This window comes from Vipera berus (assembly GCF_964194415.1).
Source record: "Vipera berus genome assembly, chromosome: 1".
In the NCBI taxonomy this organism is placed as follows: domain Eukaryota; kingdom Metazoa; phylum Chordata; class Lepidosauria; order Squamata; family Viperidae; genus Vipera; species Vipera berus.
In genome coordinates this window covers 305,795,640-305,812,310 of record NC_138202.1, presented here as the reverse complement: position 1 = coordinate 305,812,310, position 16,671 = coordinate 305,795,640, and the positions used below count along the sequence as shown (strand labels likewise).

General features: G+C 42.2%; 1 protein-coding gene across 1 annotated transcript in view; it reads left to right on the top strand.

Annotated features, from left to right (window-relative positions):
* Window positions 1-11,838, top strand: part of STUM (stum, mechanosensory transduction mediator homolog) — a gene marked incomplete at its 5' end in the record, with an annotated part of 44,884 nt that extends 33,046 nt beyond the window's left edge. The window contains 2 exons of the mRNA XM_081315431.1: window positions 1,701-1,880; window positions 11,698-11,838. Coding sequence (XP_081171557.1) covers window positions 1,701-1,880; window positions 11,698-11,723 — 206 coding nt within the window. The 3' untranslated portion in view covers window positions 11,724-11,838. The remainder of the gene's footprint in view (window positions 1-1,700; window positions 1,881-11,697) is intronic.
* Window positions 11,839-16,671: the final 4,833 nt, after the last annotated feature.

Sequence of the window (16,671 nt, the reverse complement as noted above, 5' to 3'; positions counted from 1 at the left end):
TAAGATGATCAAAGGCCTGAAGACTAAAGCATATAAAGAATGGCTGCAGGACTTGGGTTTGACTAGTCGAAAGGAAAGAAGAAATAGGGGTGACATGATAGCAGCATTCCAGTATTTGAGGGGCTGCCACAAAGAAGAGGTGGTCAAATTATTCTCCAAAGCACCAGAGGGCAGGACAAGAAACAATGGCTGGAAACTGATCAAAGAGAGAAGCAACCTGGAATTAAGGAGAAACTTCCTAATAGTGAGGAGAATTAACCAGTGGAACAGCTTGCCTTCAGAAATCGTGGGTGCTCCATCACTGGATGTTTTTAAGAAGAGATAGACAGTCACTTGTCTGAAATGGTATAGGTTCTCCTGCTTGAGCAGGGGGCTGAACTAGAAGACCTCCATGGTCCCTTCCAGCTCTATTCCATTCTATTCTAATAGGAAATTTCCAAAAGTGATTAGAAAGTGAAGCTTGTTTTCTTAATGTCCTTGAAAAGGTTCCACTGTGATTGTGAGCAAGATGGCTAATCCTTTGTCTCCCAGTGCTCCAATTCATAGAAAATGTCTTCCTGTCATTGGCTTGTGAGGAGCAATCATCCAGAGTTCATGTGATTGATCTTCCATCTTGTCCTTATATGGAGAGATTTCAAGAAACTCATAGTTATCTTCAGTTTGCCATTCCTCCCCCTAGAGTCTCTAAATTTCAAAATCGTATCTGAATGATCAAGTAAATTTTGAGTTAAATTCTAAATCAGAAATTCAAATGCAGTTTAATTCTCAACTGCCTGATTTTAGCCGTATTTAATTAATGCTTAAATAGGAAATTATTTTGCAAAATAATATTACAACCTTGCCTACAGTTTTTTAAAAAAATAATAGTGCTGTTCCATAAGCATTTTTAGCACAAATAAGGGAATGACACCCATCCTTTCCACATTATGCAATTGTAAACTGGCCCACCAATGGCAGGATGTTTTAATTGACTAGTCAATACACTATTAACATCTCTGCCATTCCTGCTGCTCCCTGCTTTGCTTTTGAACTGATTCTCGACCGCCATGGTCTTTGGGAGGAATGTATACAAAGGGTGGTTTTACATACTTGGGTGATAAACAAAATAATAGTTAAATATTAATGCCTAAACTCTTGCCTACTGTCCACATTAGTATCCACAAAATCTACTTGTATTAAGAAATGTACTCTGAATTTTCAGGAATGAATAAAAAGAAACTAACACTGAAATCTGGTGTGCTCTATTAAATAAGCAAATAAATATATAGCTCATCTTATAGCCTAACAGCACATATATTCTAGGACTGTTATTGAATTTAATTAGCACCTATCTTCTAGATTTTCTTACTATAACAATATTAATGATTATGTGGGCTGATCTGTGGAAATGGTGATTCTGATTTGTTATGTAGGAGTAGGCTAAAATTTGGTTGATTTGTTCCTTGCCAGTTCTGTGGTCCTACAATAAACTTTTTCTAAGCTGTAAATAATATGCTTTTTAATATATTAAAATTCTGCAAAATGTTTTCAAATGTAATGGATATTTTTATTTATTTATTTGTGCCTTTTGAAACAAATGCAGATAATTTCTGAGGCTGTGCCTGCCAATTATTCTACTGCTCTTATATGATGGTGTTTCGTGTGATGTGTCTGACCGTTGTTTTCTTCTGAGTTTTTAATGCTGATCTTTCTTCCTACAGGGACATTTGTATCAGCTTTCACAGTGCTGTGTGGAGCCCGGACTGATCTCCCTGACAGACACATTTGTTGTGTGTTCTGGTTGAACATTGCAGCAGCTCTGATTCAGATTCTTACAGCAATTGTGATGGTTGGCTGGATCATGAGTATATTTTGGGGGATGGACATGGTCATTCTTGCCAGTAAGTTGAGTACAATCATTTCTGTTTGTTATTCCAATAATTAAGAATTTAAAGTGAGCTTATGGGAAGGGGGATAAAAGTGGGCACTAATTAAATCAAATAATTCTCTAACAGCTGTGTGAGTTGATACCTTGATGGAATATCTTTGCAGAAACAAGCTAAAGAAAAAAATTGCTTCCTTCTCTTTTTTCCTAATTTTTCTTTGAACAGAAACAACATTAGGATATAATAATAATAATAATAATAATAATAATAATAATAATAATAATAATAATAATAATAATAATAGAAGAAGAAGAAGAAGAAGAAGAAGAAGAAGAAGAAGAAGAAGAAGAAGAAGAAGAAGAAGAAGAAGAAGAAGAAGAAGAAGAAGAAGAAGAAGAAGAAGTTGTTGCAAGGGACCTTGGAGGTCATCTAGTCCAACCCCCTGCTCAGGCAGGAAACCCTATACCATTGCAGACAAATGGCTGTCCAGTCTCTTCTTAAAAACTTCCAGTATTGGAGCATTCACCGCTTCTGGAGGCAGGTTGTTCCACTGGTTAATTGTTCTAACTGTCAGGAAGTTTCTCCTTAGTTCTAGGTTGCTTCTCTCCTTGACCAATTTCCATCCGTTGCTTCTTGTCCTGCTTTCAGGTGCTTTGGAGAATAGCTTGACTCCCTCTTCTTTGTAGCAGCCCCTGAGATATTGGAATACTGCTATCATGTCACCCCTCGTCCTTCTCTTCATTAAACTAGACATACCCAATTCCAGCAACCTATATGTTTTAGCTCCCAGTCCCCCAATCATCTTTGTTGCTCTTCTCTGTACTCTTTCTAGAGTCTTGACATCTTTTTTTACATCGTGGTGACCAAAACTGGATGCAGTATTCCAGGTGTGGCCTTACCAAGGCATTGTAAAGGTGTTGTGTATTTACTTATTGTTAGTGTTATGTATTCACACATTGAGTTAAATAGAAGTTAACAGGGCTGAGGTAAAACCGCGACAGCTTTTGACAGCTGTCAAAAGCTGCCGGGCGGAACTGCGCAAGCGCCAGCGATGACAGCTCAACACGCGCTACCGATGACAGCTCCGAGCTGTCAAATCTGGACGGCCCCGATTGGCGGAGACAAACGGCGTGGGAACGGACTCACCCCTGATTGGTCAAACTGCCGGCAGCTGTCAGTATAAATAGATGTCTTGTTCTCTTGTTTCTTTGCCTGGTTCAGAATAAAAAGTTAAACCGTTAACTTGCTGTCTCGCCTGCTTATTAACCAAAGCACTGGCGACGAAGGTGGGATGCCTGCTTGCCTAAGCTGAAGTCACTACCTAAGGGGAGAAGAGATTTTTCCCCTTAGCTGAGCTGGTCACTTGCTGAAGTCACTGGGAAGCCGAACTCCCATTCCACGCAAGCAGCGGCACCCACAATTACAGACAGCATGACGAACCACGGCCACATTCGAGAATTCGATACCCGCCACCCAGAAGGCTGGGAATCTCATCTGGGCAAGGTAGAAGGATACCTGGTAGTCAAGAAGATTACGGATGACCGGGCCAAGGCAGCCGCCCTCCTTTGGCTCAGCGGGCCCGCCGTATATGATGCCGCTGTGGGGATCTTCACCCCGGAGCCGATCACAACTATCTCCTACGCCGACCTTACCGAGGGGCTGAGCAAATACTTCATGCCCATCAAGTCAGAACTCTACTGGAGAGTGAACTTCGCACAGAAACTTCAGCTTCCTGACGAGCCAGCAAATGACTTCATAACCCGGGTCAGACACGCCGCACGTCGGTGCCGGTTCCCGGACTTAGAAGACCGAATCCGGGACCAGATCGTCATAGGGCTCAAAGACGAACGGCTGAGGAAGAAGCTGATCGCCAAGCCTGAAATGACGATGACCGATGTGGCGAGAGAAGTCATTGCATACGAGGACTGCCACGGAGACAACCGACGTGCACCTGACAGCGGACCCAGGGGGTCCGTGCACCAGGAGGACGGCGGGTTCAGCGGTCCCGAAGATGACGATGGCCCCACAGACATAGATGCGGTACAGCGGCGGTTCGAAAAGCTCAGGCTGCAACGCAACTACAGAGGGGGGCCTGCCAACAATCAGAAGGGCGCTAACTTCCAGCCAAACAGAGCAAAGTGTGCAAGCTGCGGCGGGAACCACCCGAGAGCGACGTGCCGGTTCCGCAGTGCCAAATGCCATGGGTGCGGGAAGACAGGTCACCTCAAAGCCGTGTGCCGCAGCCGGAGCCGGGAAAACCTGCATGATCTGGAGGTGACAACCGAAGGTATGACCCTACACACACTCAGAGCCAGGCACAGTCCCAGAACCCTAGTGCTTAATGTAAGGGGGAGGGCGGAGAAATATACAGTCCACAGCACTCTTAAGCCCAAAGTCAAGGTGGACGTTCTGATCCAGGGAATTCCCTGTGAGATGGAAGTGGACTCCGGGTCCTCCGTCTCACTCATCTCATGGCAAACTTACAGGGACATTTGTAACCGAAGTAGGAAACGGCCCGCCCTTCGACCCACCAAACTCCGCCTAGCTGACTTCCAGAAAACGCCCATTAAACTCCGGGGAAAAGCTTACGTCCCCGTAGAGTTCAAGAAATTTAAAGGATCCCTCCCTATTCTTGTGACCCAAGAAAACAGAATCAGCCTGCTAGGATTAGATTGGTTTGAGGCACTAGGGATAGCGTTGACAGGTGTCAACGCCATTCAGCTGTCAAACTTGGAATCCGTCTGCCTTCAATTCGCGGACGTCTTTGACAGCTCGCTAGGGAAGTACACGGGACCTCCCGTATCACTTAAACTAAACCCGAATGTAATGCCTGTCAGAATCAAGGCAAGAAGGGTTCCCTTCGCCTTGAGGGAAAAAATAGAAGCGGAGCTTGACAGATTAACAAACTTAGGGGTCCTCGAACCGGTAGAAGGGGCAGAGTGGGAGACACCCATAGTGACCCCAGTTAAGCCAAACGGCCAAATAAGATTATGTGCCGACTATAAAGCGACCCTCAACCTCGCATTGAATGCACATGCCTACCCGGTCCCGGCTGTCAAAGACATCCTCGCGGCCATTAAGTCAGGCGCCATATTTGCCAAGTTAGACTTGGCGCAGGCGTATTTACAGCTGCCTGTCACCCCTGACACCGCTTTGGCTCAAACAATTGTCACCCACAAGGGAGCATTCAAAATTAACCGCCTTCAATTTGGCATCTCTGCAGCCCCGGGAATCTTCCAGGAAATCATGGAAAAAACACTTAAACGGATTCCCGGGGTCTGCCCATATTTTGACGACGTCCTAATTGCAGGGGAATCAGAAAAATACCTAGCTGACAAATTAACTAAGGTGCTCCTAAGGTTCAGGAAGGCTGGTCTCAAATTAAAAAGAGACAAATGCTCCATCGGGGTGCCCTCAACAGAGTTCTTAGGTTTTAAAATAGACGCTAAGGGAATTCACCCCACTGACACAAAAATTAAAGCTATTAAAACAGCACCAACCCCTAAAAATAAACAAGAACTTCAAGCCTTCCTGGGGTTAGTTAACTTTTATCACACCTTCCTGCCTCATAAGGCCTCCATTGCTGAACCCTTACATAGGCTATTAGACAAAGGCAAAACCTGGACTTGGTCCTCTGAGCATGACAAAAGTTTTAATCTATTAAAAAACTTACTCTCCAGCAACACAACAGTAGCCCTGTTTAATGAACAGCTGCCCTTATGTCTAGCTTGCGATGCCTCCCCCTACGGCATCGGAGCGGTCCTAAGCCATTTAACTAAAGAAGGAATACAGACCCCTGTAGCGTTCTATTCCAGAACGCTGTCAAAACCTGAGCGTAATTACGCTCAGATCGACAAAGAGGCTTTAGCTATAGTAGCTAGCGTAAAAAAATTTCATGATTACCTGTACGGCCGACCCTTTACCATTTTTACAGACCATAAGCCCCTGTTAGGACTCTTTACAGTAAACAAGCTAACACCACAGATATTATCCCCCCGCATCCTGAGATGGTCCACCTTTCTGTCAGCCTATTCATACAAGCTAGAATACAGGCCAGGGAAAGCCATGGGCCATGCTGATGGCCTGAGCAGACTACCCCAACCAATAGTTGACCCAGACCCAGCACCAGCTGGAAGGATACTGGCTATCTCAGAGCTGCCGGAATGCCCATTATCTGTCAAAGATATCTCTGCAGCTACCGCTGCAGACAAGATCTTAGGCAGAGTCTTAGGATATGTCACGACTGGCTGGCAATGCACACCCCCAGACCCAGAATTCCAACCTTATATTTTAAAGCAAAAGGAATTATCCACCCATCAAGGATGTTTACTATGGGGCAGCAGGGTAATCATACCCAACAAACACAGACTCAGGGTGTTAGAGAGCCTCCACGAGGGTCACCCTGGTACCGTCAAAATGAAGGCTCTGGCCAGAAGCTATGTCTGGTGACCAGGATTAGACAAACAGATTGAGACACACGTAGCCGGCTGCTATTCCTGCCAACTGGTTAGAGCCGCCCAGCCACAGGCTCCCATACATAGATGGGAAACTACAAAGACACCCTGGTCTCGTATTCATATAGATTATGCAGGTCCATTCCAAGGACAATCATTCTTAATTGTCGTGGACAGCTATTCGAAATGGCTAGAGGTAGCGCCAGTAGCTAGCACAACTTCATCAGCCACAATACAAGTTTTAAGGGGATTATTCGCAACACATGGGCTTCCTGATGTTATAGTTTCCGATAACGGCCCCCAATTTACCTCCTGCGAATTCCAGAGTTTCACAACGGCGAACTCTATTAGGCACACCACCACGGCTCCCTTTCACCCATCGACGAACGGCTTGGCAGAGGTGATGGTGAAATCAACCAAGGAGGCACTGCGGAAAATAATCTCCGGCAACTGGCACCGAAGACTGGCACAATTTCTTTTATCACAACACACCACACCATGCACAACTACTGGAAAGTCCCCAGCAGAGCTTCGCTGGGGCAAAAGATTAACTACCAGACTAGACCGTCTACACCCAGACAGATCCCCTCCGGACCCAGAACCACCCCTCCAACATAGAACCCTCAACACAGGGCAAGCTGTCTGGGCAAGGAATTACGGGGGGGGCAACAAATGGACACAAGGGGTGGTCATCGAACAAACAGGCCCCCTGTCATACATCATAGACATTGGACAGGATATACATATCCACAGACACATAGACCAACTTCGGCGGCGCAGTCCTCAAAACATAGGGGGAAGGGGTAATGACGAAATGCTGACAGAAGCACCGCCACAAAGCCCCGCACGCCAAAATTCCCCAAATCGGAATATACCATTTCAACACCCCGCTCCAAGTGACGCAGAACCTGCGGAACCAGACCCCCCTGCCCCCGGAGCCAAACCTAGAAGCCCCTGGGGAAAAGGAACAACCAACCGAGACAACCCCCCGGCGCTCCGAAAGAATAAAAAGACCTCCTACCTACCTAAAAGACTTCGAATGGGGAAACCCGAAAAAGAAACAGTTGGGGAAAAATCAACTCAATCAGAGGGAGGGGTAAGGGGTGTTGTGTATTTACTTATTGTTAGTGTTATGTATTCACACATTGAGTTAAATAGAAGTTAACAGGGCTGAGGTAAAACCGCGACAGCTTTTGACAGCTGTCAAAAGCTGCCGGGCGGAACTGCGCAAGCGCCAGCGATGACAGCTCAACACGCGCTACCGATGACAGCTCCGAGCTGTCAAATCCGGACGGCCCCGATTGGCGGAGACAAACGGCGCGGGAACGGACTCACCCCTGATTGGTCAAACTGCCGGCAGCTGTCAGTATAAATAGATGTCTTGTTCTCTTGTTTCTTTGCCTGGTTCAGAATAAAAAGTTAAACCGTTAACTTGCTGTCTCGCCTGCTTATTAACCAAAGCAAAAGTGGTATTAACACTTCACGTGATCTTGATTCTATCCCTCTGTTAATGCAGCCTAGCACTGTGTTGGCTTTTTTGGCAGCTGCAGCACACTGCTGGCTCATATTGAAGTGATTGTCCACTAGGACTCCAAGATCCCTCTCACAGTTACTACTATTGAGCAAGGTACCACCTATACTATACCTGTGCATTTGATTTTTCCTGCCTAAATGTAGCACCTTACTTTTTTCACCATTGAATTTCATTTTGTTAGATAGTGCCCAGTGTTCGAGTCTGTCCAGATCCTCCTGTATCTTAAGCCTATCTTCTAGAGTATTGGCTATTCCTGCCAGATTGGTGTCGTCTGCAAATTTGATGAGTTCCCCATCTATCCCCTCATCCAAATCGTTGATGAAGATGTTGAAGAGCACTGGGCCCAGAACAGAGCCCTGGGGCACCCCACTACACACAGCTTTTGTGATGGAGTGACCTCTAAAACATTTTCCTTCACATTCAACCCAGGGCCTACTTAAAAAGCAAGGTCTTCAAGCCTTTCCTAAAGGCAGCTGGGTCACAAGTAATGCTCTTTCAGAGGGCAATGGCAGACATAGAGAAGAGAAGTCTCTGGGGTCCTGTAAGATAACACTCCTTCATCTATGGGACCTGGAGCATGCTTAGTCTACAATATTTACTAAACAAGCAAACAACCAAACCATAGATAGAAAAATATATTCATGTAGGTAACTAGACCTCAAGTCATGAAGGTGCCTACTGTCATGTGGAATTGCAACTGGAAGCCAACTGGTAACCAGTGCAGCTTGTGAACTAGAGGTGTCACATGGGTGCAATGGTCTGCAGCTACTCATGCTGCTTCATTCTAGACCAGGGTTAGGCAACCTTGGCTCTTTTATGACTCATGGACTTCAACTCCCAGAATTCCTGAGTCCAGCATAGCTGACTCAGGAATTCTGGGAGTTAAAGTCCATGAGTCATAAAAGAGCCGAGGTTGCCTACCCCTGGTCTAGACCAAATGCAGCTTCCAGGTGCAACCCCAACTGGAGCGTGTTGCAGTAGTACAAACAAACAAAAGTATCTAAAACCTGAAAGACTATTTGAGAAGGGCCTCCCAAATCAGAAAAGGGCATAATTGGCTGAGCAAATGTATTTGTGCAGGTAGCCCTCTTGGCCATAGCTGCCATTAACCCCCAAATTCTGCCTGGGTTACTGCAATGCAATTGAGAACTAATATTAGAAAATCTCTAGAACAGAAGGTCCTTGCATCTTCAACCATTCAGTGTTGCTAGGGTTGTGAAGAAAACTCAACAAGGCTGAGAATGAAAACAAAAGTATTTCAAAACATAACTAATAAAGAGCAGATGGTTGTTTCAGTATCAGGGTTATCTGGGGGGGGGAAATGAGTGGTTAGTGCTTCAGTTTCATAATCTGGAAAAAAAGGTTCAATAATTCAGTGATCCCATCTCAATGAATTCATTCCTAAATGTAGGTAGGAATTTTGCTTATTCTGTTTCCAAGATTCTATATTCTAACCTCTTATTTCCCAACAATAAGCCTAATTAAAGACATTCCATGTGACTCTTGTTTCCCCTTCTGCTAAGGGCTGGACAGGTTGACCCCGATCCTGTTCCTCTGTATCCAGATCCAATATCCGTGAGGCACTAGAGCAAAACATTGGCAATGCGGTCTATTGAGTTTGGGATTGAAATAGATGTCATCCACATATTGACATTCCCTAATCCAACGTTTCCAGGTTACCCCACATAATACCCTTATGTAGATGTTAAATAAGAATGGGGAATGCATTGAATCCTAAGGGTTCAAAAAAATGGGGGTTTCAGGTGTCAGGATGCTTTCCCTCCCAACACAACTGGAACCAATCCTAGAGAAACATGGAAAAATACAGTATGATAGCCAGCCATTCATTCAGCAACTGTTCAAGGTTATGTTGGCACTGAAATATGGACTTAAACTGGTTCTTAAAATTCCAGCCAACCCTGCGGTCACATGATTGCAATCCAGGCACTTGGGAGCCTGAGTCATGATTACCCTATTGCAGTGAGCTGTGTCATGTGATCACCATTTGTAACCTTTTCTGTTAGCTTTCCACAAGCAGAGTCCAGTAAGTTGCTCCCATCTCTTTTTGTCCAGGGAGCCCATTACAGAGATCTCATACTCCTTAGAACCCCTTCCTGCCTGCACTCCATAGTGCACGCCTGCTCACAGCACCCTGCTCACACCTTCTGCCAGCCTGCCCATGTTCTCCATCACCCATTGGAGACCCTTGCTGCCTTGCACACATTCCCTGGCATCCACCTGCAATTCTTATTAGCTCACTGTGTTCTCCACAACCCACCTTTCAGCCTTACCAAGTAGACTAGACAGGAAACATGACCAAATAAACTAATTCTACGTTATTATGAAGCTGCAGCAATAGAATCTTGAAAGTCTGAAAGTACAATTTTATCTTTACAGCCCAAGAGCTTGGAAAGGATCCCTTGTGATCCTCTTGCTTCACCTGCTATACGACTACAGCCTATGCTCTTTCTTATCTGACCATTCCTTGCATTGTATTTCTTTGTCTTGCCTCCCAAGACCATTCCCACATACCATTTCATTTCCTACAACCTCTGGTAACCCACCTGAGGCCTCTGCCAGCCCTCCTGCAGCCCTGCCATCCTGCCCACATTACATAGTGTCTGCCTGTGGCACCTGCCCCCTGCACAGCACCCTCTCACCAGCACCCCCCGTCCTGTGCTCTTTGCCTTGGACTCCCCTGTTTCCATGTAATGATTTCCACAGTCCTGAGGTTATGATGACAACTGGGACTGCCGGGATTGGTGTTGATAAGTGATCTGATCACATGTTGTTGCACTTTACAACTGTATCACTTAACAGTGGCAGTCCCAGTTCCAATTGCTGTTGTAACCTGAGGGCTACCTGTAGCACAGTCCCTTCCATTCCCAACTCTCAGACCCAGTCCGGAAGAATATCATAACCAATAGTATCATAGGTTGTTGAGGGGGCAAGGAGGGAAAGCAGAATTATACCTCCTACTGTATATCCTGCTATTGCCAGAAGTGGTCCACATGTATGATAGATGCCATCTCAGGCATATATAAAGCCTGAATTTCAACTGAAATTCCCACTAATGACAACTTCCTCTGATCCTGGACACATTTTATTAATATCCTGAGAAGTTGCCCTTTTATAATTATCTTAGTTGGGGGCGGTCATCATGTGATTCTGATAGTTTTAACAACTCGATGTGAAAAAAATACAACTTTAATCACTCTCGACTAGTTTAATGTCAACTCCTTATATATAGGAGAAATTTTTCCCCTCTGTACCATACATGACGTTGTATCACTCTGTCACTTTCACTATGCTAGCTAAAATAATACCTTTTGGTAGCACATTTAATCCATTAATTCCTCATTTGGATTGCCATTTTAATACCTTTTTAGCACTATAATATTCTTTTGGAAAGATAGCACTTACAATTGTACTTAGGGTACCAAGTATGGTCATGTTGTATTAATTTAAAACATTGTGATGTTGATGGTTTTATTCATGATATCATCTTTTTTGGTTTTGTGTTCAGTCAAAATTTTAATTCATCTGATCCCTACAAACCCAGGGTTATTTTCGTTCTCAGATTCCCTTAATGCATATCCAGGTTTATAAATGTGTCGCTTCTTAATAAATGCTTCATTTTCTAGAAGCAAATTTAAATTCTTGTTAGTTAGGAATTTGCAAAAGAAAAAAAGCTTCAGTTCTAAAATGCCATTCTTTAATAAACAGAGAGTAGCTAATCACCGTACTTATGTCTTTCCATTTGCTTTTTTGAATAATTCCTTATAATTATGGCTTTGTTTTTCTCTTTTATGGTTCTTTCACTCCTTCTGAATGATCAACCAAGTTTCACAAGGTATGTTTTTTTTCTGATATTTTTCCCCACAATTTAATCAATTTAAAGATAAATGTTTTCCCCCAGGGAAAATATTTTAAAGACTAAATTAAGCCTGCATTCTTCTATTGATTTAAACCACAACACAGTTGGTTTGTGTGGGGCTTAGGATATTGTGAACTAAGCCACCAATATTACTAAATCATCGCTTATAGCTTTGTGTAAAGCCAAAGAAGTGTGATTTATTCAATAAATCATGATAATAAAGCAAAGCCTACCATAATGCACGTGAACCCCCATCTTTTAGAGTTTGGCCTGAGATCACTGTGAACAATTCCATGATCCACATGGTTCAGTTTCTGAATCTCTGAATGAATTTTGCTTCTTCACGTTATGAAGCTTAAAACGAACTGCTTAAGCTTTAAAAAATAATAATAACTGCACTGCAAGGGTTAGGAGCATATTCAGAAAAAAAATCTGCAGAAAAATTAGGTGGGCAACCATTTCATAAAATATCTCTGTGGGGAGTTATTTCTTGTATACCAAATCTTGTATTCAAATATGTCCATTCCTCCTCCCCGCCCAAACTTAATGTTAATTTGCTTTCCAATCTAATTCCACATAAGAATAGATATATTCTGGGATCCTGCTGTATCTGATATATATTTTAATGGTGGCATTACTAGTAAATTAAACCAGAGTCCTTTTTTCTGAATTTCCCCACATCTGGTTTGCAGGCAAAAAACAATGACAAAAAAATTCTATAAAAAACGTATTTACTTGAGGTGAGTAACAATTGAAGGCAATTCTGAAGGGAAGAATATGTGCCAAGCACAAACACAGTGTCCCTCTGAGCTTCTGTCCTGATTTCTCAGCATGCAGACTAGAATGCAAAATATATGTCAGCTGTTATTTACATGATGTTCCTTGTGTCACAGAAAAAAATATATCCTTAAGCTGTGCTTAAGTTTAATCATGCATGTTTGAAACCTCACTTACATGTAAGAAACTTGGACTTTGGAGAAATAATGCTTGCAACGTCTTGACTCTCAGCTATTTCTAGACTCCAGGATGTAGAGAGCAGCAAATGGAAGCACCTTTAGAATATGAATGGAAACACTGTAGGCAATGTAAATGGGAAGATTTAATTTAATATATTATGCCAATGGATGCAGAGCAGTGGTACTTTTTGAGTGCCCTTAACAATTAAAATTCTCTGAAAACTCAGTTATATATCCTGAATAAAATCAAGGAAACCTTGTACATAATTTTTTTTCTTATTTCTTTCACTTGGCCTAGGAAAGGCAGTGACTAAAGTTGCTGGAAATCCTTACCTTCTATCCAGGTAGTTTAATATCAAACCTCCCCCCTTGCTTGTTTTTAATCAAATATTGTCTTTATGTTTGCATTTATACTTTGCACATCTAAGGCCTAAATAAATAATTTTCAATAAAATAAAATTAAAGATATGATTCCCCGGAGACTGACTTTGGTTGCTAATATTCATTTCTACACTCTTAAGCTTAATCACAGAAGAATATTCTCCTCCTTCTTCTCATTAGCTCTGAGCAGTAGTCCAAAAGTTTAAGATTTATCTTATTGCTAAAACAGTGCAGATTGTTTAACCTTCCTTTTCCACAAGAACCTAAGATACTGCTGGATTCCAATGGAACCCAACAATAACATCCTTTCTATCTTCTTTCTTTCTTTTGTGTGTGTGTGGTTGAGTATCCAGCAGAGCGGAGGTGTAGATCAGCAGAGAGTGACCTTCACTGATCACTTGGACAGTTAACACTGCTTATGGAGACTCCGACATGTGGATTTTTGAACTGGCACAGTCAACATGACAGAATGACAGGCAAGCCATTCCAAAAGTGGGAGAAAGCCAGTGATTGGGTAGGGATACAGCTGAGGAGGAAGATAACATTTGAGCAAACATCACTGAAGAAGTTAATTTTTTTCCATCTTGTGGGACGAACTACATGGGAAATATTTCACTTCCTTTGCGACTCCTTGAGGAAATGTCCTGATATAAATATCAAGAAGCAGAGAAAATATTGATAGATAATGTGCAATATATCAAAGCAAACATTTGAAGGGAGATTTCCTGCCCCCTCAAAGGCATTCCTTTGGTGCAGGAAAGTTCAAGTTGTGACTTACCTGCTTGTGTTCGTACCTGTGGAATTTTTTTGGTGCTCGTTTAATAACTCTTTTCTGCAACCAATTTAAGATTCTACTTACTGCTTTCGTAAATCCTGTCACTATTGCTTACCTGCTCATGCATTTTGCCACCTTTTACCTTCTGAATGTTGGAAAGAAGCTGTGAACTCTTTGTCTAACAAGAAGCAAGAATTTGGCTGTTGCTAAATTTTATTTTCCACCATTACTTTTACAGATGTTTTATTCTTAAGTGTGAGGACTGTTTTTAAGAGATTATTATATGGAGACACATTTTATTGTATACTATGGAAAATGAAAGAAGAAAGAAGTACTCTTATCTGCTCCCTCAAAGAAAACTGTACCAGTAAATGTTAACGTATATTGGAAATGTGTGTATAAATGATGGATAGTATTTATAGCTAAGCTACAGTAAAGGTGTGATATCTCTTTCCTAGTACATGTGCCCATAGGGTTAATTACAGGTAAAACAAGTTAATACTTTTAAGATACATACAAAAATATGGCTGACAATTTACTGAAGTTAACAGAAGCAAAACCTTGTGGTGGAATTTGTTGAGCAGAACTCCATTGTGTTGCTACTTATACATTCCAAGACCTCATAAGAACTTTTTTTTTACCAGCATCCATTCAGATTCTTGGTTATGACTATTGGTGTTTTTATTGATCATGATGAGAAGAGTTTAATAGACAAATTCCAGTCCTTGTTCACTCATGATGACCTTGGTTCACTTGCTTTTTCAGCCATAATGTCATTAGTTTGTTTTGAAGTAAAAATAGGTGTATGTGTGTGAAAATCATTAATGTTGCCTGAATGGTAAAATAAACATATTGTGAGTGAAACATGATGCTCTTTTCTGTTCAGAAAAATGTTTTCAGGAACTGGAAATCAACTACCATAAAGGAGGTTTGAAAGTTCTGTCAGTTGTGCTAAACTGTGACTTTTTTTGCTCATCCATTAACCAGTTAACAACATCTATTTTATTCCTCTACAGATAATCATGGGTGTTTTTAGTGTCAGATTTGAATTACTGCTGCTGTACTCAAATTATTCATTGCCTATAATTTTAAATGTATTATTGATTTGCTACCCAGCCTTGAGTTAATTGAAAGGCATAATAATGGAAGTATCTGTCATAAATGAGAGAGCTAGCATATGCAGAGAATTAAATTAAAAATCCAGGAATCTGTAATTTTATCACTTAAAACACTGTAGGACCAATTCTGATACTGCAGCCCACCTTATACCAGGTTTGTGAAAACTCTAATAAATCTCAGGTAGCCCTGAAAAGCTGTGCAATCTCCATGCCTGTGACAAGAAAAAAGGTACTTTGGAGGTTATGGTTCTGCCTAGCCTTTGAAAGTGAGCTTTGCCACAAAACAAGAACAAGTTCCTTGCAAATAAAATAGCCATCTCTTTTATTGAGCTCAGCCTCTTTTCTTTCACCCAGTGAAATCACTGGGCACGAACCCAAATCTACTTCGTAAGGAATAATCACAAATATCCTTTTTTTTATCGTACCTTTTATTTTTGCTTGTAAACAAAGAATCCTAGTTAATCTCTTGCAGTAAATCAAGGGAAAATTGTTTAACACCCTCAAGTATCACAGTATTGCCACAGATGGATTGACCAATCAGCCTCAATTTCTAGTCCTTAATGGAACGGCATCTACATGGAGGGAAGTATGCAGTGAAGTAACTCAAGGTTCTGTCTTGAGTCCAGTACTCTTCAACATCTTTATAAACAATTTAGATAAGGGGATAAAAGAGGAACTCATCAAATTTGCAGACATCCCCAAGCTGCCAGGAATAGCCAACACTCCAAAAGATAGGCTAAAGATCCAGTAAGATCTTGACACATCTGAAAACTAGGCCCTATCAAACAAAATGAAATTCAGTGCTGAGAAAAGTAAAGTGTTGCACTTAATCAAGAAAAAACAGGTATATAATAGGTAGTACTTGGCTCAACAGCAGTAACTGTGAGAGGGATCCAGGAGGTCTGTTGGATAAGCACTTAAATATGAGCCAGCAGTGTGCTGCAGCTTCCAAAAAAACCAACACAGTTCCAGGCTGCATTAACAGATGGGTAGAATCAAGTTCACATGAAGTGTAAGAACTGCTTTATAATGACTTGGTAGGACCACATTGGAATATTGCCAGTTGGAAGCAGTTTTGGTTGCCACAATGTAAAAAAAGATGTTGAGACTCTGGAAAGAGTGCAGTCAAGAGCAACAAAGCTGATTAGGGGACTGAAGGCTAAACCATATGAAGAACTGTTGCAGGAATTGGGTATGCTTAGTCCAGGGGTGTCAAACTGCTGGCCTGCTCGCCGGTTTCATCATAACAGCCTCACCCACCCCATTGCTGGCAATGCAAAAAGAGTTGTGATATGTCACAACACATCATTTGATGTGGTGAGTTTGGCACCTGTGGTCTAGTGCAATGAAAAGAAGGACTAAGGGTGACATGATAGCAATCTTCCAATATCTAAGGAGTGTCACAAAGAAGAAAGGGTCAACCTATTCTCCAAAGGACCTGAAAGCAAAACAAGAAGCAATGGATGGAAGCTAATCAAGGCGAGATTCAACCTAGAAATAAGGAGAAATTTCCTGACAGTTAGAAAAGGTATTCAGTGGAATGCTTGCCTTCAGAAATTGTGGAGGTTTTTAAGAAGAGATTGGACAGCCACTTATCTGAAATGGTATAGGATTTCCTGCTTGAGCAGGGGACTGGACTGGGAGATTCCTTCCAACTCAGTTATTCTATTCCTGTTCTGTTCTGTTCTATTCCTCATGTATAATACATTCA